The sequence below is a fragment of the Artemia sp. Qi Xiang Cuo genome, chromosome 20 (genome assembly GCF_049724085.1).
Source record: "Artemia sp. Qi Xiang Cuo chromosome 20, ASM4972408v1, whole genome shotgun sequence".
NCBI classification, from domain to species: Eukaryota; Metazoa; Arthropoda; class Branchiopoda; order Anostraca; family Artemiidae; genus Artemia; species Artemia sp. Qi Xiang Cuo.
In genome coordinates this window covers 16059592-16084440 of record NC_142813.1, presented here as the reverse complement: position 1 = coordinate 16084440, position 24849 = coordinate 16059592, and the positions used below count along the sequence as shown (strand labels likewise).

The 24849-nt window shown below is 34.9% G+C and overlaps 2 protein-coding genes across 3 annotated transcripts in view; one reads left to right on the top strand and one right to left on the bottom strand.

Annotated features, from left to right (window-relative positions):
• CstF64 (cleavage stimulation factor subunit 2 CstF64) overlaps positions 1 to 6541 on the top strand; it is a 48003-nt gene extending 41462 nt beyond the window's left edge. Inside the window, exons 8-9 of the mRNA XM_089106470.1 lie at positions 2850 to 2991; positions 6353 to 6541. Coding sequence (XP_088962596.1) covers positions 2850 to 2991; positions 6353 to 6472 — 262 coding nt within the window. The 3' untranslated portion in view covers positions 6473 to 6541. The remainder of the gene's footprint in view (positions 1 to 2849; positions 2992 to 6352) is intronic.
• A 3527-nt stretch (positions 6542 to 10068) lies between these two features.
• Positions 10069 to 24849, bottom strand: part of lft (Limb expression 1 family member lowfat) — a 160713-nt gene continuing 145932 nt past the window's right edge. For both annotated transcript variants that reach the window (XM_089106370.1, XM_089106371.1), the window contains exon 5: positions 10069 to 14178. In XM_089106370.1, the coding sequence (XP_088962496.1) occupies positions 13936 to 14178 (243 nt within the window). In that variant the 3' untranslated portion in view covers positions 10069 to 13935. The remainder of the gene's footprint in view (positions 14179 to 24849) is intronic.

Below are 24849 nucleotides of genomic sequence, written 5' to 3'. Positions count from 1 at the left end.
TTTTGATGTATCTATTGACGTCAAAATTTCAGTTTGGGTTACTATTTAGCGAGTCGCTCCTTACTGACAGTACGTTACCATGAAATATTTGATTAGCTAATTTTTTTCTGTTCTATGCAGAATCAATTAGGCTAGAGAGTCTGAATCAGCATAACATCCAATCTTGAAATTCAATAAATACTGAATATAGAGACTTTGGCTCATTTAATCTCATGTGGTTTGATAACCACATGAGCCAAGTAATTTTTTTCTTTCAGCTTCCGTGTTGTATTAATATAAAATATCTGCCAAGAAAACACTACCTCTTCAGTGAAAAATAAGGTTATCGTTCGTACGTGTACGCTTAAAAGCATTCCGTAGTGATTGGATGTCAAACCTGACTCTTAGTGAAGGATGTCCTTTGACTCCACTCAGTATATGTATCCACTTTAGATGGTTTGGACGTGTCTCGTGGATGAACAAGACTGTATATCGAGTAGCTTTAAGAATAGTCAGCTGACTGGTAGATAGAAAAGGGAATAGAGATCGGATTCTGAAAAAAAAATCCTAATCTTATTTTTGCCGTTGCTTTAGGATCGATCTTTTGTAGTAGAAGAAAGGAACAAAAGACACAAAAGTCTGGACTCTATTCTTTTCCTATCTCTATCGATGAGAGAAATCCCAGTTTACGCAGGGATGGATTTATAAAAATGATCTAAAACTTCAAGTATTTCCTGGGAACAGTGTCAGCTAACGGAATAACATTCATTATTGCGTCTGTCCTATCTGGATTATAGCTATTACGAATATGTAGTTGTAGAAATGATGTATTACTTTATATAGAGCAACAACAGCAAAAGTAGAGCAACAAAAGTAGTGGGTGCATGTGTAACTCAATCCCGTTTAATTCAACCCTTGTTCAATTCAACTCCTGTTCAACTCCCCCATTCAATCTAATCTAACCTGCTGCAGGTATTGAGTTGCGCGGTGGTTGAGCATAACGAGGGTTGAGCTGCATGAGCGTTGAGTTAGACGGGAATTGAATTGAATGGAGTTGAGTTACATGGGAGCCAAAAGTGGAGTTAAGGGCTTTGTTCTAACTTGGAAAACGGCTGTGCTAGTTGAATGAGGCTTTCAAAAATTGATCTACAGCCTGCATTAGGACCCGGCTAGGTTTTTTCTTATTACTCGCCTCCACCCGCTTTCAATATGCTGGCTTTCCACGAACTTGGTATATCTTATGCTAGGTGAATAATTTTTCCTGAATTTGACCTATAGCCCATATTAGGGCCTAGGAAAGTTTTTCTAAGTTTCTACCTCCACTAATACTATAGTTGTAAGGCATCAGAAACTGTAGTAAAATAGCTCCTCACTTTCAAATTTGGCTTAGAATCCAGCTCAGATCTGGGAGTCGCCTTGCCAAAATGTAGAGTCCGAGTGAAGCAGCTTTTTAAATTAAGATAGTTATAATATACACTTCTTTACGGAAACTCTTAAGAGCTAGAGGTAGGGAAGGGATGAAGCTGAGGATTAGAAAACTATTTCCTTTACCAGAATTTGGGTCTGTAAATTTATTACTACATTTTTCATCACCAATCGTAGCAACTTGCCGAGTGAAAAGTCGCTCTTTATTTTTAAGAAGAGAAGGAAAAAGTGGATGGTACAATCCAGTGTTAAGTAGCGATTTTCTTGCCTGGAATAGGGTTCCGTGTTACTTTTCAACCTGCCATCAACACAGTGTATATTTTTTTATTTAGTTGGCAAAACAATGTCAGGAGTACATTCTATTAACATATCATAAAGTGATAAAAACTATTGTTGAGAAGAAAAAATAATTTTTTTAGTCCTGTTCATTGAGAGACAAGGAGTAGTGTTATGTATTGACTCTTTTCTGTTTAGTTATAGAAAATTCAAAGATTTATGCTGTTCTATTGGATAGTTAAAGAATAAGAGTACATGGGTACTAATTATTAACTTTAGCTACGATAGTTATAGTAGAACTAACTGCAAGGCGTATTTGAAGTTTCATTTGCAAAGTATAAAAACATTTTGAGTAAGTGAAAAGCGCGTTTTCACGCGGTTTTCAGATAAACAGATAAACAAAAGAAGATTGTAAAATAGTAAATAACAAATTATGAATTAGCAATTTCTTCGGGGATTTTTTTTTCGTACAATTAAGGTGGACTCTTTGGCAGCCATAAGCACAGGGTATATTTAAGTTTTTCTAACGCTGAAGTTGTGGATTATATCAGGAATGCATCCCCTGACAATATCTATATGGGGAAACTTATCGTCCAAGAGAGAGAATCTGTACCCCACACAATGGGTGGTATTATCTAATTACTATTGCTTTAGAAAGTTTTCAAGTCATAATATAAACTTCATTTTATTGGACATTTAGGGAATAAAACTGCCCATCCTGAATTCGTTTTCTTGGTCCTCTTTGCGTTGAGAAAAACAATCTGTGGTACTGAGCGAAAATATAGTAGTCCAAAAGCATGATCTAGTAAAGCGAAACGTCGAAAATAACTTTTTCTGTCATCTATGTAATTTATACATTAAAAGTTTTTTTTTTCGTCTTTTTTTTTATCTTCGATCAGTTATGATTGCTTTCTCTAGCGCCCATATGTTTTGGCTTTCCATCTTTTTTTTAAAGTAACTTTTAAAAATATTTTTAAGTTTTAAAACCCTTGTCATTACAAAGTTGTTTGTTATTGTTGTTGTGTTTTTATTATTATTATTTTATTATTGTTTATTATTATTATTACTGGTTGTTGTTGGAATCAATAAAATAATTAGTTTTTTAGGATTCGTCCTCTATTAAAATTGTCGAACTCTTCTTTCGACATAATTCGAGTTAATATTTTTAGGTTTGCAAGGGAGCCTAGACCTGTGCCAGTTCCAGTTCCTGCTCCTCAGCGTGAAATAAGGCCAGCAGCACCGCAATCTAGAGGTCCTCCGCAACCGGTTGCACCTGCTCCAGGAGGCCCCAGTGGCACTGATCAAGAAAAGGTAAGACCCTATGGAATATACTTTGCCATATTTGAATTGGTTGTATTAATTTAAAAGGTGGTATGTTTAACAGCGTAGATTTAATAGGAGAGTGTAACGTGGAACTTACTTTGGGTTTTTGTTTTAGTTTAGAAGCAGTGATTTGTTAAGAAACTTATTTCTTAAGTATCCAAGGTAGAACAAAAACATTTTTTATTTCGAAAGCTCTAATTTCTACTACCTGAATAAGTGTATACTCTTTGTTAGTACCAGTGAATGAATGTTTTGCCCCTTTACACAAATATAAAATTCTTAAAAAGCTATTGCTTTCTCTGCGTGAGTTTGGGCCTCCGCCCCTTTAATTTTTTCCTGTTTCAGATGGTTTTAAGATGGCTTCCAAGAGTTTGGGCCTCCACCCCTTTGATTTTTTCTCAAGATCTTTGGATTTCAGTCCTAAGGCTGGGGTTTGTAAATATATACAAACAAACTTTACAATCAAAACCATGTATATATTGCTATTATTTATATCCGGTAATTTTTTTTTCAAGTTTAGGGTTTTCGGCACGAGAAACTTAATTAAATTCTCAGTTGCAGCCCTGGAAATGTCGAGACGCTGGATAGGTGGTCAATCTATCCCTAAGTTAAAAAAATAGCCCTCAGTATGTTAATTAACAGTCTTTAACAGGAGTTTTATTGTGTGGGCCTGTACATGGCACGTTGAGTTTCGTCGTTCAAAAGCTGCTATATTACGTGATATTAATACTACAGGTTAGCCGAGAACTCATGCGCTTTTGGTTATCTGACTGTTATCATTTCGTTGTGTAAATAAAGTTATTTGGTATGCAGGATATTGCAGAAAAAAAATTATATCAAAAAGTCTATTTTCTAACTATTTCAATGGGAGAAGAAGAGGTCATAGGAATATTGTTAAAAAAAACATGCTTCAGGATATCTCGAATTTTAAACATTAACTTAAAACATATAAGAAAACGTACGTTCCAAACATCTTGAAAACTAAAAAAGATATAAGAAAACGAATTACGCAAATGGATTTAATATCTTGAAGCAAAGAGAAGGCTATAAATCTGAGTCTAAAAATTGGAAAGATCTATCATAATACCTCTGGATTTTTTTGTATTATTATTTTTATTTTATTTTTTTGTAGAAGGAATGTGCGATTACTGACGAGCGATTACCGACACGCTGTATGATTTACTTTAGAGATGGAGGGCAAAAATCATAAAACATAAAGAAAACAAAAGGATTATAAGAAAAAAGGGAGAAAATCATTTAGACTATATGATTGGCTAAAGAGCCGGAAGAGCCAAAGCTCCGATTGGGGTGGGAGGATGTCATAAAGAAAGATTTAAGGGAAATGGGAACTTCTTGGGAGGGTGTAAAGAGGGATGCGTTACATAAATTGGGACGTAGAAGGAACGTGAGTAGCTGTGTTGGCCTCAGGCGGATTGGTGCTGTGGTGAGTTCTTAGTAGTAGCAGTAGTATATGTATAACTGATGAGTCAAGCCGTATTCGCAGCTGAAACACTGCTTATGCGATTCTTTAAAACAAAATGATTGATATGATAATTTCTTGGACCACAAACTTTTAATTAAAACTGTGAGCTTTGAAAACCTAAATACTGGGAGTGTCTGAAATTTTTGGTTTTATATCGAGAAGTCTTTATCAATGGGAAGAAAGGAAAAAACAAAAACTAAACTGGATTAAACAAATTAACCCATACTAGAAAATAGCATCAACTTTGTTGTAGAACAGTAGATTGATGTTCTGCTTGGTAATACAAGGCCCAGGGATCGATCCCCGCCGCAGCACGGTTGGTTGGGTGACTAGCTTGCTACTTGTCCCTGTAAAAAAAGACCGAGCAACTGAAACGTCGATTCGACGCCCTGTGTGCCAGTAATGACTCTGGAGTATTTTTGTCTTTTTTATTTTTTAAAATAGCTAAAAATATGATAAAAACACATAAATCGCCATATCATAAAAATAAATAAAAAATAAAGCAAATGAGACGTATAGCCTATAATTCATTTAATATTAAACTCTAGCATAAATTGCTTCCATTAATTTACTTTACAACCAAGATTGTTTTGGAATAATTTTTATTTGATGGTTTTTATTAGTTTGAACTAGCATTTAAATTTCCTTGACAAATTGAAATATCGGGTTACATAACTTGAACCTGTTCTCACGGTGCATACAGACAAATTTTAATTCAAACAAAGCAGTTCGGTTATGCAGTCCCTTAGATGGAAAGCTAAAAGATGGGTCTCTCTAGATGGCTCTGCATTATGATTGATATGAAACAATGACAGATGACGTAAAATCTTTTGTGGTGCTCAATGTATATGGTCAATTTGAATGAGAATATTTCTCTTGTTATAGAAATAAAGGGCAAGAAAATGCCATTTTATGAGATTTGAATGTGGTTCTGGGCAATTAAAGTATACTTAAAAGAGACGCATCCTCATTTTGTGAATGGATATACGCGATTCTAGTCATTTCGGTTACAAACGAGGAGCGCGTTTTCAGGAGCTGTACAGTAGCACTTAAAAATTGTGAAGCAAATACCATATTACGTGGAAAGGCTAGTTCTAGGGGAAATTTGGAAGCTCATTTAAAATTTTTGGGTGGTCAAAGTAGAGGTTTTAAACAGAGCAACATGAATGAGGAACATTTTCTTGCATTTCTGGATTCAAGCAGCTGTGTTTCAAATAATCGAAATTCGCTTAAAAAAGGGAAGTATCTGTACTACAGTTTGATTAAAAAACAAAGCATTAAACCTGTCAGTGGCAGATCCAGGGGGTAGCGGGGGCGCCCCCCCCCCTAGCGGAGTCTAAAGTAGTGTAAGTTACTTAATTAACTCAAGTTTGCGTTAATTAAACTTGCTCCCAACGCAAGTTTATGGGATCAACCTATTTTGCGCTCCCTCCCCCTAAAATTTTTTTTTTTGGATCAACCTATTTTGCGCTTCCCCTAAAAAAAAAATCCTGGATCCGCCCCTGCTTTGAAATATTTGAGCTGAGATGTTGAAAATTGTATTCACTTAAAATTTATTCAATCGAATATCTTGTTCTTTCTCTTTATATTTAAAGGGATGTATAGGCCGGATCTGAAGTGAACAATTCTGGGAGTGTTGCATCTGTTACACGTTTGTCGTTTCCCATTAGACAATTACCGTAGTGATGTGAATCTAAGGTGTGTGGACCTAGGCGGCTTAACCTTGTTGCGAATTTTTTGCAGTTAGAACATTTCACAGCTGTAAGAATTATTTGTTTTCTGTTGAAGAGCCAAGTAACCTTTTATTTAAAAATTCTGTTATTATCATACCCTATCTATTGGTCTCATGGAACTATTTTATTGCAGGCGGCATTGATCATGCAAGTACTACAACTAAGTGATGAACAGATTGCTTTACTTCCGCCAGAGCAGCGTCACTCAATTATGGTGCTCAAGGAGCAAATTGCGAGATCTCAGGGGAGATGAATGTTTTTTTTTACTTCTTTGTTTTCTCATGATTTACTAATAAAAATTATCATTATTAAACTCAAATAATGGCGTTTTAATTCATCAATTTTATTTTGATTGATCTTCCGGATGTAGTTAGGGAGCATTACCTTTGTTTTCGCTGTAAACAATAAGTAGAACAATAGGGATTTTTTATATATATATAAGACAGTGGAACGCAACTTTAAATGAATATTTAGACTCTATATCCAGGGGCCGTCCTCAGCAAAACAAATGAAGAAAAAAACAAAATAAAAGAAACTCACATTAAAGTTCAATTGTAAAAACAAAAAAAAAATTCCAAAACAGCCCTAGCACCATTAATACAAAGAAGTTCAACCAGGACTGGTACATCAAGCGAAATGAAAAAAGACAGCTCATTCAAATGGAATAAGAAACGCCTACAGACAAGCTCTTAAAGTTAATCTTCTCTTTTTGGCAGCCAGCCTAGAAGGTCTATCCGTAACAGGTCTACTTATTGTTTATGATGGAAAGGTAGTGTGGTCTTCGTCGCTATTTATGTTTGCTCTGTGCTTATTATTTCAACCTTTCCTTTCGTATGTTTTACTCCTTTGAAGCATCTTCTATTAGGGCTGTTCAAAGTTAAATTCTAATATGGTTAGACATTTCCAATTAGCTAATAGAGTTAGATATTCCTCTATTAGGCTTGTTCAAGGTTAAATGCTAATAGAGTTAAATATTTCCAAAAGATTGTCTGCTGCATTAAGATAAAACCAGGGCCAATGGATTTTATTGATTTATTTAAGTTTTTTAATAGAATATGTTTGTATTCAATTGTAACCTCATGCAAACAAAAACCATAACATTTAATATCTCCCTGTGAGACCTGTCACCCTGGGACAAAATAAAACGTTAATATAATCATGATAGATATGATGATACAATCATGGTAGGCAATTTGATTCCTTCCAAAATTAAACTAATGCTTTTCATAATTTTTGCCTTCGCTCTTATCATCATTCATGTAATATATTATATGGCCTTGATTGAAGTACTCCTGAAATAACGAAGTACAGTAGTTCTTCTTTATCGAAAGTCACATCAAAAATGTTCAATATGTTCTTCTTTCTTTTCTTTTTTTTTTGGTTTATTTTATGACCCCTCATGATGTTTCCCTGTGAGGCCTGTCATCCTGAAATAAAATATAACGTTTTGCTTAACCCTGGTACAAGTTTGTTGTAGTGAAAGTAATTCACAGCTCATTATCAAAAGTCACATTAATAATGTTCAGTATGTTGTGTTTTCTATTTTTATTTCTTTTTAGTCTATTTTATTACCCCTTATGATAGAAGCGCTGATTTTCAAAGAAAATACAGGTCAAGTTTTACTAATTCTCAATTTAAAGGCATCAAATTTGTGTTTATTATTCTCCTCGCTATTCGCCAAGTTAGCCGCTTAGTCTACGATTTTGCTTAAAAAAATATTTTGATTTATCGTTTTCCCCTTCTATATTTTAAAATCGATTTAAAGACAAAAACCTTTAAACACTGATTTAATTTTAGGCATACCGCTTAAAGTTTACGCCACAATTATCAAAAATAACTGTAGATTGAAACGTTTTATATCACTTTTTTTCTATCTTGGATGCCTTGATTTTTTTTTTTTTTTTTTTTTTTTTTTTTTTTTTTTTTTTTTTTGCTAAAATCCGAAACCCATTTTTCAATTTCTTTTCCTGTAAAATATATGTTATGGAAAATATTACCTTTTGAATAACTGCGGCCAAGTTTTTTCTTAACTGCTTGGCACAAAACAAAAGGGAGAATCTCACATCTTGTGTCAAAAATGTGTAAGAGTTAACATATTAGAACAAAAAGAAAATTCCTGTAGTAGATATTCAAAAGCGGCTGATTCAATAAGAAATTAAAAGTTCTAGTGCCCTTTTTAAGAATCAAAAGCGATTGGATGGCAAAAACTTGTGGATTCAGCTTGTGGATCCCTAGTTCCTGGGCTGCAGTCAAAGCAACTCTATTAGGTAATGAAGCCTCACTGATCCAGTTAGGAGCATTGGTTAAACAGAGAACCTTTCAGTTCCGTTACCTACTTGGGTCATTGTCATTAACCCTGTCTCGGGTATCGTAGGGCCCCAATTATTTGTCATCTAAAGGTCCCTTTTTCCTTTTGAAAATATTTATTATTATGTGAAAGATTATTCTTAGTTGTGAAGCTTTGATTCATCCTTTCACAAGTAGCGTGGCTACATAATTAAGATCACCCTTTTTTGTGCGTTTTGCAGTTCATTCGTTTTATCCCCAATGAGAAAGCTGCCTTTGGTCGTATGTTCTGCGCCTTGAGCACCTAAGTGAAAAGAGGAGATTTTTCATTTTGTTATTTTTATACAAGATCCATGGCTGAATAGAACTGCGACTTTATTTTGTAAACAGTGTTTATTTTTACCCTGTTTTCTGGCGAGGGTGTTTAATACAATAAGGTTAACCATGGTGTGACTCGAGAGTTGAACTCCTAATTCTACTTTAAGTATTCCTCGGCGGTAGGAATACCAAGGGGCTATTATATTCGATTGCAAGGGGGTTTTGCTACGAGGCATAATTTACCCACCGTTATGCTCACGTTACGTACACCTCTGCACCGACCCGACTGCCAAGCGGGATTGTCAGAGGCAGTTCAAAGTTTCTCATTCGGATAGTTGGCAAGCCTACAAACTATCCAACTACTGGTAGTGTTGCTATATATATATATATATATATATATATATATATATATATATATATATATATATATATACCGATAGCCGTAACCAGCGGCGGTTTTAACGCCGTGACATTGGAATTAAGTAGCCTGACATTGGTTATTTATTGTATCACCCAGTTAGTAATAAGAAAAGCAAATATATATTTATTATGCCAGTCTGGGCTTTATGTTTCTTTGCATCAGAGTTGAAAAAGATATTTTTACGGTCGGCAAAACTGTCGCATAAGTGTAATCCTCAAAGAATATTGTTTTTAATAAGACATGTCAGCTGGAATTAGTATTACCAAATTGGATCGTAATTTCTGCTTCACAAGAACTACTGGTTTTTGTCATAACCTGGCTTTATTTTGAGAATACATCATTGGGAATGGGACTAATATATTCGTAGACTTTTAACCGTTTAATATTTACAGGTATATCTGTATGGGGGAGGGACTAGGCCACGAAGTAACCAAACAGGCTAAAGCAACCAATATATTTTTGTTTACTTTCACCAGGAGTGATGAAATCACCGAGTTTTGATCGATTTCTCTTTAAATATACTAGAAACAGAAGCAGCTTTCATCTATTGTACACGGTTACTCTATGGGTGATTCTATGCCATATTTACCCAATCGAAGCCAAATGATTCAACTGCACATTGTGACTTTTACGGGTTTTTTTTTTTAATTTTAGAAGATTTTTTTTTTTTTTGAAAAATACATAACACCCTGTCTTACTCTTCCGAAAAATTTTTAAGTGTAAATTACACCCGTTTACTTTGATTAAGAGGAAACGCTCTTGAAGGGATTAGCACTAAATTCAGACGTAAAACCCTTAGCCATGTCCTAAAACTCGCTTTAAAATGTATGCATTAAAAGTTTATTACCAGCTTTTTACAAACATAAGATCAGTCAGTCATAGGTTGTATAAGTGAGAACTTCGCGTAGCTATTCAAACAAAGCAACAAACACTATATTCAAAAAGAACGTCCTACAGAACTATTCGTGAAGCAAGTTTATGTTTGGCACTTTGACAAGTTAAAGTCTGCAGGAAAGAAAATTGGACAATGCTCCTTGGAACGAGACAATTATGTAAAATATGAATTTTGAAATGAAACACAATGCAGTTCAAAATGTTCCCCACCATTCAGGTTAATCAAACAGATGGCTACACAGCACGATTTGTGGTTGTGGACGGGGGGGCGGGGTTAAGGGCAATTAAGAGTGTGTGGGTGAGCTCCTTATATACAAAAAAGGTGGCTTATATACAAATAACAAAAAAGGTGGCTCATCTTCATAATTACACTCCAGATAAAGAAAATTTATTGGAGCTCTCCCTTTCCAAAGAATAAATCAGTCATAGAAACAGTTTAATTAGGAGGGGTCTCTTACTAGAAATGCAGTTATAGTGGAACTCCAGTAGGGTTGCTAATCACTTTCTGGGGCCTAAGGAGGGAGTTAGAAGAATATCTAGCACTTTCACATATGATCATATTTTGAGCAAAATTTTATACGGAAGAACCTCCTCCCTCCTTGTGTAGATTTATTTGTAACCATGCAAGTAGCTAAATAATTTGGTCGTTTTAAGGAGGTCCTGTATAGCAATTTTTGGTGCCGTTAGTATTTTTACACCGCATCAATTCTTGATATTTTACCAACTTTAATTTTGAGTTAAGAGCTCAAATTTAAGGTTGGGCTCTACAATAAAACAGGGTAACGTTCAGCTAAATCACATCTTAGCGTTTTTGGGGGATGGAGGGTAGAAGGCTAGCGATTTAAAGTAAGGGCCATTGTATCCCTGTTTTATAGCAGTAGAAATCTAGGACAATCATAAAACATGAATTTCTTTGAATTTATGTAAAAATAAAGAACAAGGGTGCCATATTACGTATAGGTATTGCGATCTGTTAAAGTTTGAAAGCGCAAATATAAGTTTAAAGTCAAATTAACACTGAAAAGATTAGATAGAATATATGCAAAAGAAATTAAGCCAAAAGAGGAAAAAACAATAAAACGTACGAAAAACCTACTTCGAAATATAAAATTTAATTTTCATTCAACTCCAGTAATAATCACAGATACGCACTACTTTGTTTTTTGAAACTTACTAATTTCTGTGCGTCATTGAAAGATCATAATCACAAGATAAAATTAGAAAAAAAGACAGAAAAAATCTTTCAATGGGTTAAGATGTGGCTGGGAATAGCATACCCTACAAAACCATTTTTGAAAAGATGATAACACCGTTGCATGCAAAATTAAATATTCTATTAAAAGTGATCATAAACCAACATAGTTATTTCTTTTTCGCAAAATTATTCTAGTTGGCAGAATTCATCATCTTTTTATATCAAATTCAAAACAAATTCACCACTTTCTATTTACTCTTGAAGATCCACGTCAATTTTGATGTCAAGATGGAACTCGTCGCAAGGCCTATCTTTAAATACTTTCGTTACTTTTTCGCCAAACTAGACGAAAATGATACATGTCAATCAACCTAATTTTTGAATACTTGTCAATCCAATCAGCAAAGGCAAAATATGTTTTAACGCCCATGGGCAATGTCAGTTTTGTGCCCCCCCCCCCTCCCACAGCGTCAATGGGCCTATTTTTTTCATAAACATCTAAATAAAATCCCAAATTTTATGATAGTACCTACCCACCCAAGTAAGCATAAAAAGCACATTTAAAAGAAGTATAACTGTTGGTTAAAGTATTTATAGAAGCCATCTACAGCAGCAACTAAACAGATCTTATTTGACTACGGTAGTAATGTTTTCATTACTAAATGAAGTTTTTTAGGGAGCGATAACAGAAAAAAATCGATTATAATTTGAAGAAGAAGGGTCCTAAAATTCAAAAAAATTAGGATTTCGTGGGGAGGGGCCCAGTCCCAAGGTCCCAATGTTTGTGTCCCTGGTTTTATAATTAGTATCTGAATAAGATCCTTTTTTTATTTTTTTACTTTTTTGCACCTTTGCCAGGGTGACCCTTTACTAGTTTACTTCTGTTACTTTTTACTTTATTTTACTTACTTTACTATTGTTACTTTTTACCAAACAAACAATATTGCCTCAATTTATACATTTTGAAAAGTACTTGAACGCAAGTTTACTTCAGGTTTAGCTTCATGTTAGCTAGCTAAGGTACTAATGGCACATTAAGATACTACAAAATCTTAATGGCACAATAAGATTTTATTTGGCACATTATTTTGGCACTGCTTCTTAAAAAAATGAAGATGGCACGTGTCGGTTGCTGAAATGTCTAAGTATATTCCTTCTATTTTCCAATATGCACCTTTTATTGCCAATACAGCACTACCTGACTCAGTTGATGTGAATTTTTTAAGCAGTCAATTTTGTGTAACAATAGGAAAAATATATGTATAAAAAATAAAAATAATAAACAGAAATGTTAGGTAATAAGTATGATAAGAAAAAGCCAAAAACCTAACATTGTTATAGAGGATATTTATTTCAAAGAATGATTGTCCCTTTCAAAATCAAAAGAAAATATACGTATTTTTAGCGTTTGTGCTAAACGAACTATGGTATGTGCCATCGATTAATTACATCTGAGAAATCCCTAGAATTTCGTAGATAATTTCGGAGACCACACTGCCTTTCCATGACGATAAATAAATTTCAAATAGGGATAAAATCCTTTTAGTAGACAGTGATGATGATAACAGTGATAGAAATTCACAAAAATACTAGATATTTCGGTCACATATGCAGTGACCGTCATCAGTAGTAAAAATGTTTTACTATATATTACTAGATTACGAAATATCTAGTATTTTTGTAAATTTCTATCACTGTTATCATCACCACTGTCTGTTAAAAGGATTTATCCCTATTTGAACTTTTATTTATCCCTAAAATTTCTTTGCGTTCTGATCTTTTTCAAAACTTATTATGCGCAAGCATTTTCTTTCCTGTCACAGAGGTTAAGGTGTAGCCTATTGGAGCTATTGAAAGTGTTGAGAGGCGCTTTTTTCAAGTTTGTTGTCTTTTTTCAAGTTTGTGCTTTACCAGTCTCTGTTATTATATTTTATTTAACGATAAAAATTATCTGACACTTGTAGTTTCTACGTTGCTCCTAACTATTAAACAATGATATTTTGACATGAGGAATTTATTGTTTTTAAATAAATAGTAAGCTTTATTCTAATTTTTAATTCATTAGTTTTTCTTTTCTTAATTATGCCATCCGTCCCTGTTGACATACTTGGTCACTGCAATTTCAGTAACCAGAATTTCGTGTTTTTCGTGTTAGTTTTTCTTCTTTTCTATTTCAAGGAAAAACTATTTTCCCGTATTTTTGGGTTCTACTTTTTATTATTTTAATTTATTGAATAATAGAGAATAATTGAGGTGCAACTTGGAATAGAAACATTTATATCTCAGTTCTCTATTCCTGGTGTTGAGAATTCTTTAATAGATGTTACAGTAGCTATACAAAAGTCGAGGATGCAGCAATTGGATGATACTAGTAAAGTATGTCAGTGGGGAATATTTCCTTGGGCTCCAGCTTTCATGGAGAGGCACTCAAACTTGTGTCTTGAACAAGATGTGTTGCTGCGAGAGGGAGCCTGACCATCCCGGGTTTTTCCCGGGTTTGGCACAGCTATCACCTATTTTGGTTCCACTAAGTAAGAGCGAAATATTTTTCTATCGAAGCCACATCTTTTGTTACCCATTTCCAGATTCTATAATAGCACTTTTAACTACTAAGGTGGTCACCAAGGTTGAGTTGACTGCATGCTAGTAGCAAAATATCTCTCTTCTCTTTTGGGAATCGAAGTTCTCTGCCGGCAAGTCGAGAGGTTTCGAGCTCTCTCTCTGCTCCTTGTAGCTCTCTTATAACAATGCCAGGTGTTTCTTGCTCACGAGCAATCCAATCAAGAGCCATTTGGGATCTCATATCGTCATCTAATGCTCGGTGGGAGTAATGGGCAACGACTTCCTGTAAGATAAAAAAAAATTACAAGAGAGTTTTGAATATATGAAATAGGGACGCCCTTTCCGTTATACCCTATCCTTCAGTACATAAAAATGGTTTCGATGAAATTATGGCTGACGAGCCAGGATTTTCCCGAAAGATTCGGTCAAAAACTTGAATAAACTGGAAATGACCAACAACTCAGTAAAACTTGTCCCACTCTCTCCCACAAAAATAACACCAGAATAAAGATTAAAAAAATCTATTAATGTGCAATTTTTTTCTGGTTTTTGAAAGTTAGGTGTAAGATTTTTTGAAGGTTGATTATTATTTTTGAAGGGTTTCATTGTATTTTTACTAGGTTTTCGTTAGCAGCACAACAACATTAACAATATTATAGCACAGTTATCTTGTGCATTTTCGGAGGCTATAAGATACCGCTTTGCCGGACACTGAAGCTACTTTTGCATCACTAAAGTAAATAAACGTAAAGGCCAAACGAGCGTAATAGTTCAAGGTTTTATATTCACTATTCTTATTATTTTTTATTTTTACTGGGTCAATAATATTGACTGAAGCGGGTAAAGATACTATAGGATCCCTGCTTTACGAATACTACAAACTATTGGTGGCAAGGGTGCACTATTCAATAGGAACTACAGTCAATGGGCTGAGGACCCCGACCTAGAGAGGCCTACTATAAGTATTGTAGATGCAACAATTTTTTTAAGAAATGAGTGAACAGCTTAAAATTTGCGTCTTGTCAAATACGTAATTTAAAACTCTAGCTCATCGTCTCAGAGACATTGAGAAAATTCTGCCGACAATAACGGAGCTAATGGACAGAGGTTTCACAACTAAAGCTGGATGCATCTATTTTGAAAACGCTATATCAGACATAAATTTTTATTAGGCTTCGTGAAATTGATTTTACAAAAATTTCCTTGAGTTCAAATGGTTTTTAGCAAGGCAAGGTTTCGTGCAGGAGCGTAGTTTGCTATGGGGCTGGGGGCAACTGTCCCCCAGACCCAGTTTTTCCCCTCCCAGCTGAAATGTAGTTTCTCCGAAAATACTGTCAAAACTAAGATAACCCTGCATAATTCAAGTATCCAGAGAAACGGGTAAGTTTTCTTTAGTATATCTTTACCTTTATAGTACTGTATAGCTCATTTTCAGTTTTCACTGCCATATTCACTTGATTTGGGAAAATTGCCTGCAATTTTGTCCCCCCTCCTCCACTAAAAAAAAGAAGAAAAATACCCCACAATCCCTCAGCCTCAGAAAACCCTATTGATTGGCTCAACTGCTGCAGCTTAACTATATTAATTTAAAAAAAAAACTAAGATTTTCCGAGGGAAGTAAAGAGCGAAGTTGAAACTTAAAACGAACAAAAATGATTACTTCACAGCCTATTTAACATATATTAATAAAACTAATACAAATAAATTAAGTGGTGATATTTCTCTGTGTATGTAGGATTACAGAAAACTAGCGCTTTACTGAAAACACAAAACAATATAGGAGTTTTGGTACGGTAAAAGTAAACCTTTTAAGGACAATTTTAACAGTATGAAGGAAAATACACATTTAGATTGTTGTTTTGTTTATTTTTTTCGTTTAATTTGGCATCACTTCCTCACAATGAGTTCAGTTCAATGATTGACTGTCGTTTGGGGTCTGAAAAGGGCATTTCATGATTGTTTTGCAGACCAGTTCAAAGAGAAAGAACCTGATTAGTATTAGGACTACAAACTCGCTTTAGAATTTGTATCAAACAGTTCGTGGTAACGAACTGTAAGTAAGGAGCGACCCGGCTCAATGGTAACCGAAACTCTAAAAAACGGGATTTTGATACCAATAGATACATCAAAAGAATCAGATTTTAATTCTGATTTCAAATATATAAGTTTCATTAAGTTTAATCTTACCCATCAAAAGTTACGTGCCTGAAAAAATTTGGCTGATTTTAGAAAAAATGGGGAAAGACCCCCTAAAAGTTATAGAACCTTAATGAAAATCACACCATCATATTCAGCGTATAAGAGAACCCTACTGTAGAGGTTTGAAGCTCCTACCTGCAAAAATGTGGAATTTTGCATTTTTTGCCAGAAGAAAGATCATGGATGCTTTTTTATTTGTTTGTTTCTTTGTTTTGTTTTTGTGTTTTTTTTCCCAGGGGTGATCGTATCGACCAAATGGTCCTAAAATATCATGGGAATATTCACTCGAAAGTATATTAAAAGTTATAGTGCCCTATTTAAGTGACCAAAAAAATGGAGGGCAACTAGGCCCCCTTCCACGCTCATTTTGTTCCCAAAATCACCCGATCAAAATTTTGAGATAGCCATTTTGTTCAGCATGGTCGAAAATATGATAAAAATGTCTTTTAGGATGACTTGATCCCACAATGTACCCTGTGTGTTTTATTATATTTTTTATATTTAATATTTTTTAAATTATTTTATTTTTTTTTGTTATTTATTATTTCTTTTTCTGTTTTGATTTTTTCTGGTAGGTGGGGGATGGAGAGGGTGGGGGGCTATATGGAAGGATCTTTCCATGGAGGAAGGGACATTGCTATGAAGGGGGCGCCGGATTTCCCAGCATTATTAAAGAAAAAGATCAGGAATTAAATAAAAAAAAAACAAGTTTTTCAACTGATCAACTGATTGTGATTAAGAGGTCATTTTTAAAGAACTGGAAAAAAAATTTGAACTATAGTTTGAAGAGCAGGGTATTGACTAGGGGGCGAACCCTCTAATATACGTGTTAAAAATTAATGAATATAGAAGTTCGTTACGTAAGTTAATTATAAGTTACGTATATTTATTACTAATAAAAACGTTCGTAAATAAAATTAAACAAGTTTGGAGAAAGCCCTTTAACCAAATATAATATGCAAGTTTTGTTTAATTTATTCATGTACGGTGACCCAATATCAAAACCTGCATTAATTCAAAAACATTCAAAAATTAAATAAAAAAAAACAAGTTTTTTTAACTGAAAGTAAGGAACGACATTAAGACTTAAAACGAACAGAAATTATTCCGTATATGAAGGGGCTGTCCCCTCCTCAACGCCTCGCTCTTTACGCTAAAGTTTGACTTTCTCACAACTATTTTTTTAAACAATAAAAAAACTTTAGCGTAAAGAGCGAGGCGTTGAGGAGGGGACAGCCCGGTTCATATACGGAATAATTTCTGTTCGTTTTAAGTTTTAACGTCGTTCCTTACTTTCAGTTAAAAAAACTTGTTTTTTTTATTTAATCACAACTTAAAATCCTCCGTTTTAAAGAGAGAAATAACTCGATTTCCAGAGTTCATATTACGGTTGATCTGTTCTTCATTTCGAGTAATACTAGGTGAGACCAAGTAGTTACCTGATAAATCAACCCATTATTTTATATGCTGTGCAATGACTTTAGACTTGTTATTTTCATGCCTAAGTTTTTAAGATAATTTTAATTGTAGGCTATATTGAAAGTTACTGATATCACAGCTCCTGTAGGACTATGAAAAGCGTTATAGATTAGTTTGTTATTGTGAGGCTACGTATTTACTTTTGACTCCTAAATCAACATTCTTGTTTTTATACTTGGCTTTGGTGTTTTCAGTAAAGCGCTAGTTTTCTGTAATTCTGCAAACATAGGGAAATACCACCAGTTGATTTATTTGTATTAGTTTTGTTGATATATGTTAGATAGGCTGTGAAGTGATAATTTTTGCTCGTTTTAAGTTTCAACTTCGCACTTTACTTCCCTCTGAAAAATTTCGTTTTTTAAAATTAATCTATGTTTGTTTTTTACTAAAATTTAATTTAGAAACAACACTGCTGTTACCTTTTCTATTTATACGGAATAATTTCCGTTCTCTTTAAGTTTTAATGTTGGTCCTTAGTTTCAGTTGAAAACTTTCTTTTAATACAATTTCTAATCACCTCCAATCTAGGGGAGATAAGACACCTCAACCCTTATTAAGGAGCTGAACTAAGAAGCCGTACAAGAATTGAAGGATAAAATAAGTTTAGATGGGAAAAAATAAAACAAAACATAGTGTCGTTTCTTTTGTAAAAAAAAATTTAAAAGAGAAGAAATAAATCTTTAATCCTTTGTTTTGCAAAAATAAATTTATTCACACTTAAGAAAGTAGCTCAAGGCGAGTAGCTTAACACAAAAGGTTAACTGAGCGGACAGGTTTTTATATCGACATACTTGCGGAAAATTTTGCTAGCTCAACAGAAATATGCCTTAGGCTTAGGGATTTATTTGACATGTCCCTAAATGAAAAACCACTCATTACTCAGTAATGAATGGAAATTTAAAAAAAAAAGATTATTTCTTGTGTAGCCTAAGCACGATAAATGGTATTACAAACTAAGTTTGTTTTCATTTAAAAAATTTTGGGAAGAATTACCTGAATTGTCCTACGGAACTGTTTTCATTTGTCTTACTTCCTCTTTGAATGCACAAACTTACGTATGGAGAGAATATTACGGTAGAATTGTCGAGTAAATAATTTGAATAAGTAAGTATAACAATAAATACTGCTTTTTTTAATTTATAGGTTTGACTGGTTCCAAAATCTCTCTCCTATACTTTTTCAATCCCTAGGTTGAAAGGGGTTTGGGTCTGGGGCGTAAATTCATATGGTCTAGAGGGGAAAACTTCCCCTCCCAGACCTCAGTTTTCCTCTATACCCCAGTTTGCCCCCCCCTCGCAGCTAAAATTTAGTTTCTCCAAAAAGGTTGTTAATACTAAGATAATCCTGCATAATTCAAGCATCCACTAAAACAGGTCCATCTTTACCTTTTGTATTACTATACGGCTAGTTTTTCAGTTTTCTCTGTCATTTTCATTTGATTTGGGAAAATTGGCTCCAACTTTGATCCCCCCCACCCTCTCCACAGGATTTTGACAAAATTACGCCATTCGTTGGGGTATGGATTTAGAGATCTACTCAGAATGTCGTTGCAAACCATGAGCTGGATGACCTTTATTCCCATTGGAATCAAAATGTTTGACCAAATACCTTCCTGTGACATGCTTTAAAAAATGAGTGCATCATATTTACAAAAACGGTGAAATTATCTGAAAATGATTGTAGAGAAGGAAGAAACCATAATTGAAAAAAAAAACACCCAAGCAGAAATCGAACGCAAGACAATCTGTTACGAAGTCTAACACTTAACCAACAAACCACGCCTCGAATAATGTTATTTGATATATAACTGCTTTTCGTCATTTGTGTACCTTATTAAGGGGGCTTGGTGAAGAAAAACATAAGGGGTGTTCCTGCAAACCTCCAATTACGGGTTTTCGACCATGATAGTTGCAAAGGCGATTTTGTTTTATGCTTTAAAGCTTTTCTATTTAAGAAGTGACATCAAAAGTATTGTTTTTAGGACTATATCGTACTTACGGATGGTACCACTGATAAACATCACATAGGCATGAGCAATAGCTTTCAAATAATCCATTAAACGTCACTCTAAATGTACTGGTCGCCGACCTTCCCCAGCTTTTCCACTTGAGACATGGCACCCACCAAAAGTATCGTTTTTTGCGCAATTTGGCACTTACGGATGGCAAAACTGATTAAAATCACGTAGACATGAGCAATAGCTTTCAAATCAGCCATTAAACATCTCTCTAAGAAGTTCTGGCAGCCCACTAGCCCCTAGTATTTCCGCTTGAGAAATGGCATCAATAGTGCCATTTTTAGTGCCATTTGGCACTTGCAGGTGGTGGAGTTTATAAAGAAAACGTAGTTATGAGCCATTAAGCATCTCTCTATGATGTTCTGGTAAACCGCTAGCCCAGGAAAAAAAACACACTCACACACACAATAGGAGACAGATCAGTGCTACCCATGCAAAGAAGTGATTTTCCTTGTTGTTCAAGGTTGGGGACTGTAATTTCCCTGAACAAGGTTTTCGGCCATGGTGATTCCAATGGTACACTTTTCATTTTGATCTGACGCCATTTTCGAGGTGTTTCAGGCTTTTTTCGAAATCACCATTCGCAAGAAACTTGTATTTTTAACACGAACGAAAATATAGTTCCTGAATCAGTGTCAGATGGCAATTTTTTCCACTAGGCAGTTTTTTTTCTAAGCGCGTTTCTTAACTTTTGGTTACTATGAGCTGGTGTTCGCTGTTTACTAAGTTGCACCTACCACTGCAACCATGATTTGGGAAGAAATATATATGCTAAAACTCAAAGTATTCCACATGCAAACACCTGGTCCTTAATTAAAGTCGAAAAACCTGAAACACATATTTGAGTTTTTCTGATCTTCTGTACATTTTATGCTACGCAACATACCACAATCGAACTATTTTTTGCGAGAAGAATATACACAGTATTTGAAAATATTGCCGGCACAAACATCTGGTCCTTAATTATATTCAAAACATGATGCATTTATTTTAGTTTTTCTCGTCTCCTGTACAATTTATGTAATGCAACATACCACTTTTTCAATTAATGCTGCCAAAATATTTTGCATGGGATATAAGAAGATATATAAAATTTTTGGATTAATCAGGAACCTTAAGTGTCTTGAAAATCAAACGAAAAAGGACTAAAAACGGACCAGACTAGTCAATCGATACCAAGGCCGTATCAGGGAGGTTATAAGTTTTGAACCCCCCCCCCCCCTGAATTTTTTCTGACTCGTAAAAAAGTAACAAAATGCATATAAACAAATTTTTTATTAATTTTAAGTTATTTACCCCCAGCCCCATCCCACCTCGAACAAAACCCTGGATACGCCCTAAATCCACACATTGAGTTTGGATTACGTTGGCTATAGATCTTGTTTTGACAACAAATATCATATGATCTCTTATGAATTCCTAAAGCCGAAGTAAAAAGCCCTGCGTTTAAGCCGTGCTATTTTTAATTTCAAAATGTTTGTAGTTAGAAGGGGGAACGGATTGCAAGAATTTATTTCGGAATGAAGTGAAAATTCAACAGACTGAAGACTAAAAAACAACGCAATAAAAGTCCATATATACGGAGAGTATGAGAACATATAGAGAAAATCATAAGAATCTCGATATTCAGGGGTGTCATAAGTCCTGCTCCCCCCCCCCCTCCCTCCTTCGTACATGCCAGGTGAGAAGTGCGGAGTGATTTGGCAGCTAGCCTGCCTGTAGATATTACACAATCCTTAAAAGGTTAAATAATGTGTAAACTCGAAAAGTCATTTTCCGAGTTAGATATATAATTGGATTTAGCTCGACGAGCTCAATCGGTTGTTATATGCCTAAATAGGCTTAAAAACGCCTTGTGAAATTGTATATACCTAAAACATGCATCTGCAACATTTTCCCTATCTGTTAAAGGTTAAAAAACATACATTTGCAATATACATGCTTTTGGACTATTGACCGCAGCGTCACAGCTCTGCCAGGGTTGTCAACTTGCAACTTTTCGTGTGCAAAGCACATTGTTTTTTTTTTCATTGCACGCTTTTACGAAATGATGATAGAAAAAGTATTAACGAAATAAAAAAAAAACTTCAAATTAATTTATGAGTGCAAAAAAAAAATACACCAACTAGCCGGTATGATCTCTCTTATCTCCGCCTCTGCCATCCCTCAGCTGTCTTTCCAGTATTATCAACCATTTAAGAAGAAGTAGATCAAATTAAAGTCTAAATAACAAGTGAAAACACGGTAATTCAAAATCAAATTTTATAGAAGGAAGTCAAAAGCTGTGTGGCGTAACCATTCTTCTTCGAAATGGAAAAGTGAGTGTGCACCATGCATAAGGTGATGGAGAATCAACAACCAAAACAAACTTATTCAAAGTGTACACTCAAACTAATAAAATTCTGCAAAGACTTTTTGCCTATGCATCATTTTAAAGCGCGAATGACTCATCTCTGTTTGTGATAGCCATTTTTGCTTAAATAGAAATCTTATCTTACCAGCCAGGGGCCCAGGGGCTGGCTTTCTTAGACCGTCAAATCCTCATAGTTTTTTTTATGCTTTGAGGTAGAATATACAACACTGGAATGTTTTGCACAGAAATAAGCCTTTTGTTGCTTCAAGAAAAACAGTCAGATCCTCTTGATGTTCTAGCTATATGCAAGTCAATCCTTTTAGCTGTAAAAAGAGCTGGGGGTGAATTGTGATTTTTGCTGTTTATGCACTGGAAACATTTCTTTGAAAACATAACAAAGAATTTGGTTTATTAACTTCATTATTATTATGGAATTCAGTGTTGTTATTGACGGATTCCGACTTCTCCTCGATCGACATTGCAAATACATCAAAATAAAATGTTATGTCATTTGTATCATTGAACTTTTTACAAGTTATTGATGTGATTTTTATACAGTAGAAAATTTACATTTGCACTTCTGTGTAGTCGGGATAAACTGTCCAAAAAGACTGTTTTCTCTAATTCATATGATCTAAAATACCCCTTTGTCAGAACTCTTGTCTCTTTTGCATTTACTCATATTCATTAATATACTCAAGCTTAATGTAATCAAAGCAAAACAGTACTATAGCCAAAAAAGCAGCTATCCTTTTTCTGGTAATGTACCAGAAAACTACTCATTTCCTACAAAATAGGAAATAAACTTACAAGAAAAGTAAAGAAGGAGAAAATCTACTACAGGAAGAGCAAGAATTGTTTCGTGAGAATAAGATTTTTTTTTTTTTTTTTTTTTTTTTTTTGCTTATGGTACTTGACTTGACTACTTGACTACAGTGAAGTCAGCTAGCTACTTGACTTGACTACTTGACTACAGTGTTGGACAAAATGGAGACAAAACCTTATCAAAATATTTGATGAAGTCAACTATAGTTCAGTTAAAAATCCAAGCAAACAAAATTAACGCATGCAGGATTTCTAGCAGAGCATTACCTTTTATCAGAGGCGCTGCCAAGTAAAGAACGATGTTGGCACAATCTATTGTTTTTTGGTTTTGTTTTTTTTTTTTCTAGACCAGGGCACTTCGTATCGAAGGAGTTGTCGTACAAACTTCGAAAAGGAATTATGTTTTAGAGGAGGACCCTTCCCCACAGCCCTCAGGGCAAGGGTTGTAAGTTATGCCCTGGGGGCATATAAGGTTTTTATAGAAAGCTTTGTCGTAGAAACTTCAAAAAAGGCTGATTCGATTGGAAATTCAAAGGGCTAGTGCCCTTTTTAATTGTCGAAATTGATTGGAGGGCAACTAATCCCCCTCTCACGCCCACCATTTCCTCAAATACATCCAATGAAAATTTTGAGATAGCCATTTTTCAAAGTTGTTGAAAATTCTTGAAATTAGGTCTTTGAGGAGGACAATCTCGCCATAGCCCTCAGGGCAAAGGTTGTAAGTTATGCCCTAGGGGCATATAAGGTTTTTATAGAAAGCGTTGTCCTAGAAACTTCACAACAGGCTCATTTGACTGGAAATTGAAATGGCTAGTGCCCTTTTTAATAGTCGAAAGTGATTGGAGGGCACCTAACCCCCTCTCACGCCCACGATTTATCCAAACACATCCAACCTAAATTTTGAGATATCCATTTTGTTTAACGTAGTTGAAAGTTCTAGAAATTAGGTTTTTGATGATGATAACCCCCCTTGGAGCCCTCAAGGCAAGGGTTATAAGTTATGCCCTGGGGGCATATAAGGTTTTTATTGAAGGATTTGTCGTAGAAACTTGAAAAAGGGATCATTCGATTGGAAATCCAAAGGGCTAGTGCCGTTTCATAATAGTCGAAAGTGATTAGAGGGCAACTAATCCCCCTCCTTTTCACCAAACACATCCAATCAAAATTTTTAGATAGCCATTTTGTTCAACGTAGTTGAAAGTTTTGGAAGTTAGGTCTTTAAGGATGACAACACCCCCCCCCCAAAACCTTCAGGGCAAGGGTTGTAAGTTATGCCCTGGGGGCATATAAGGTTTTTATAGAAAGCGTTTTCGTAAAAAATTTCAAAAAGAACTCATTCGATTGGAAACTGAAATGGCTAGTGCTCTTTTTAATAGTCGAAAGTAATTGAAGGGCAGGTAACCCTCCCTCTCACGCCCACCATTTCCCCAAACACATCCAATCAAAATTTTCAGATATCCAATTTTTTAACGTAGTTAAAAGTTGTGGAAATTCTTTGAGGATGACAACCCCCTCCCCCCACATCCCTCAGGGCAAGGGTTCCCTCGGGGCAAGGGTTGTAAGTTATGCCGGGGGGGTATACAAGGTTCTTATAGAAATAGTTGTCGTATAAACTTCAAAAAGGGCTCATTCGATTGGAAATTGAAAGGGCTAGTGCTCTTTTTAATAGTCGAAAGTAATTAGAGGCAACTAACCCCCCTCTAACGCCCACCATTTCCCCAAACACATCCAATCAAACTTTTGAGATATTCATTGTGTTCAACGTAGTTCAAAGTTCTGGAAATTAGGTATTTTAGGATGACACTCCCCCCAGAGCCCTCAGGGATAAGGTTTTAGGTAATGCCCTGGGGGCATATAAGGTTTTAATTGAAATCTTTGTCGCAGAGACCTGAGAAAGGGCTCATTCGATTGGCTAGTGTCGAAAGTGATTGGATGGCAACTAATCCCCCTCTCACCGTTATTTTGGGTATGTGTATTTTTTTTTTGTATAATTTAAATAAAACACGTTACAGTCAGCATAACTAAAATAAAACATTCCAGTGTTCGAACCTTTTTAATAGTCGAAAGTGATTGGGAGGCAA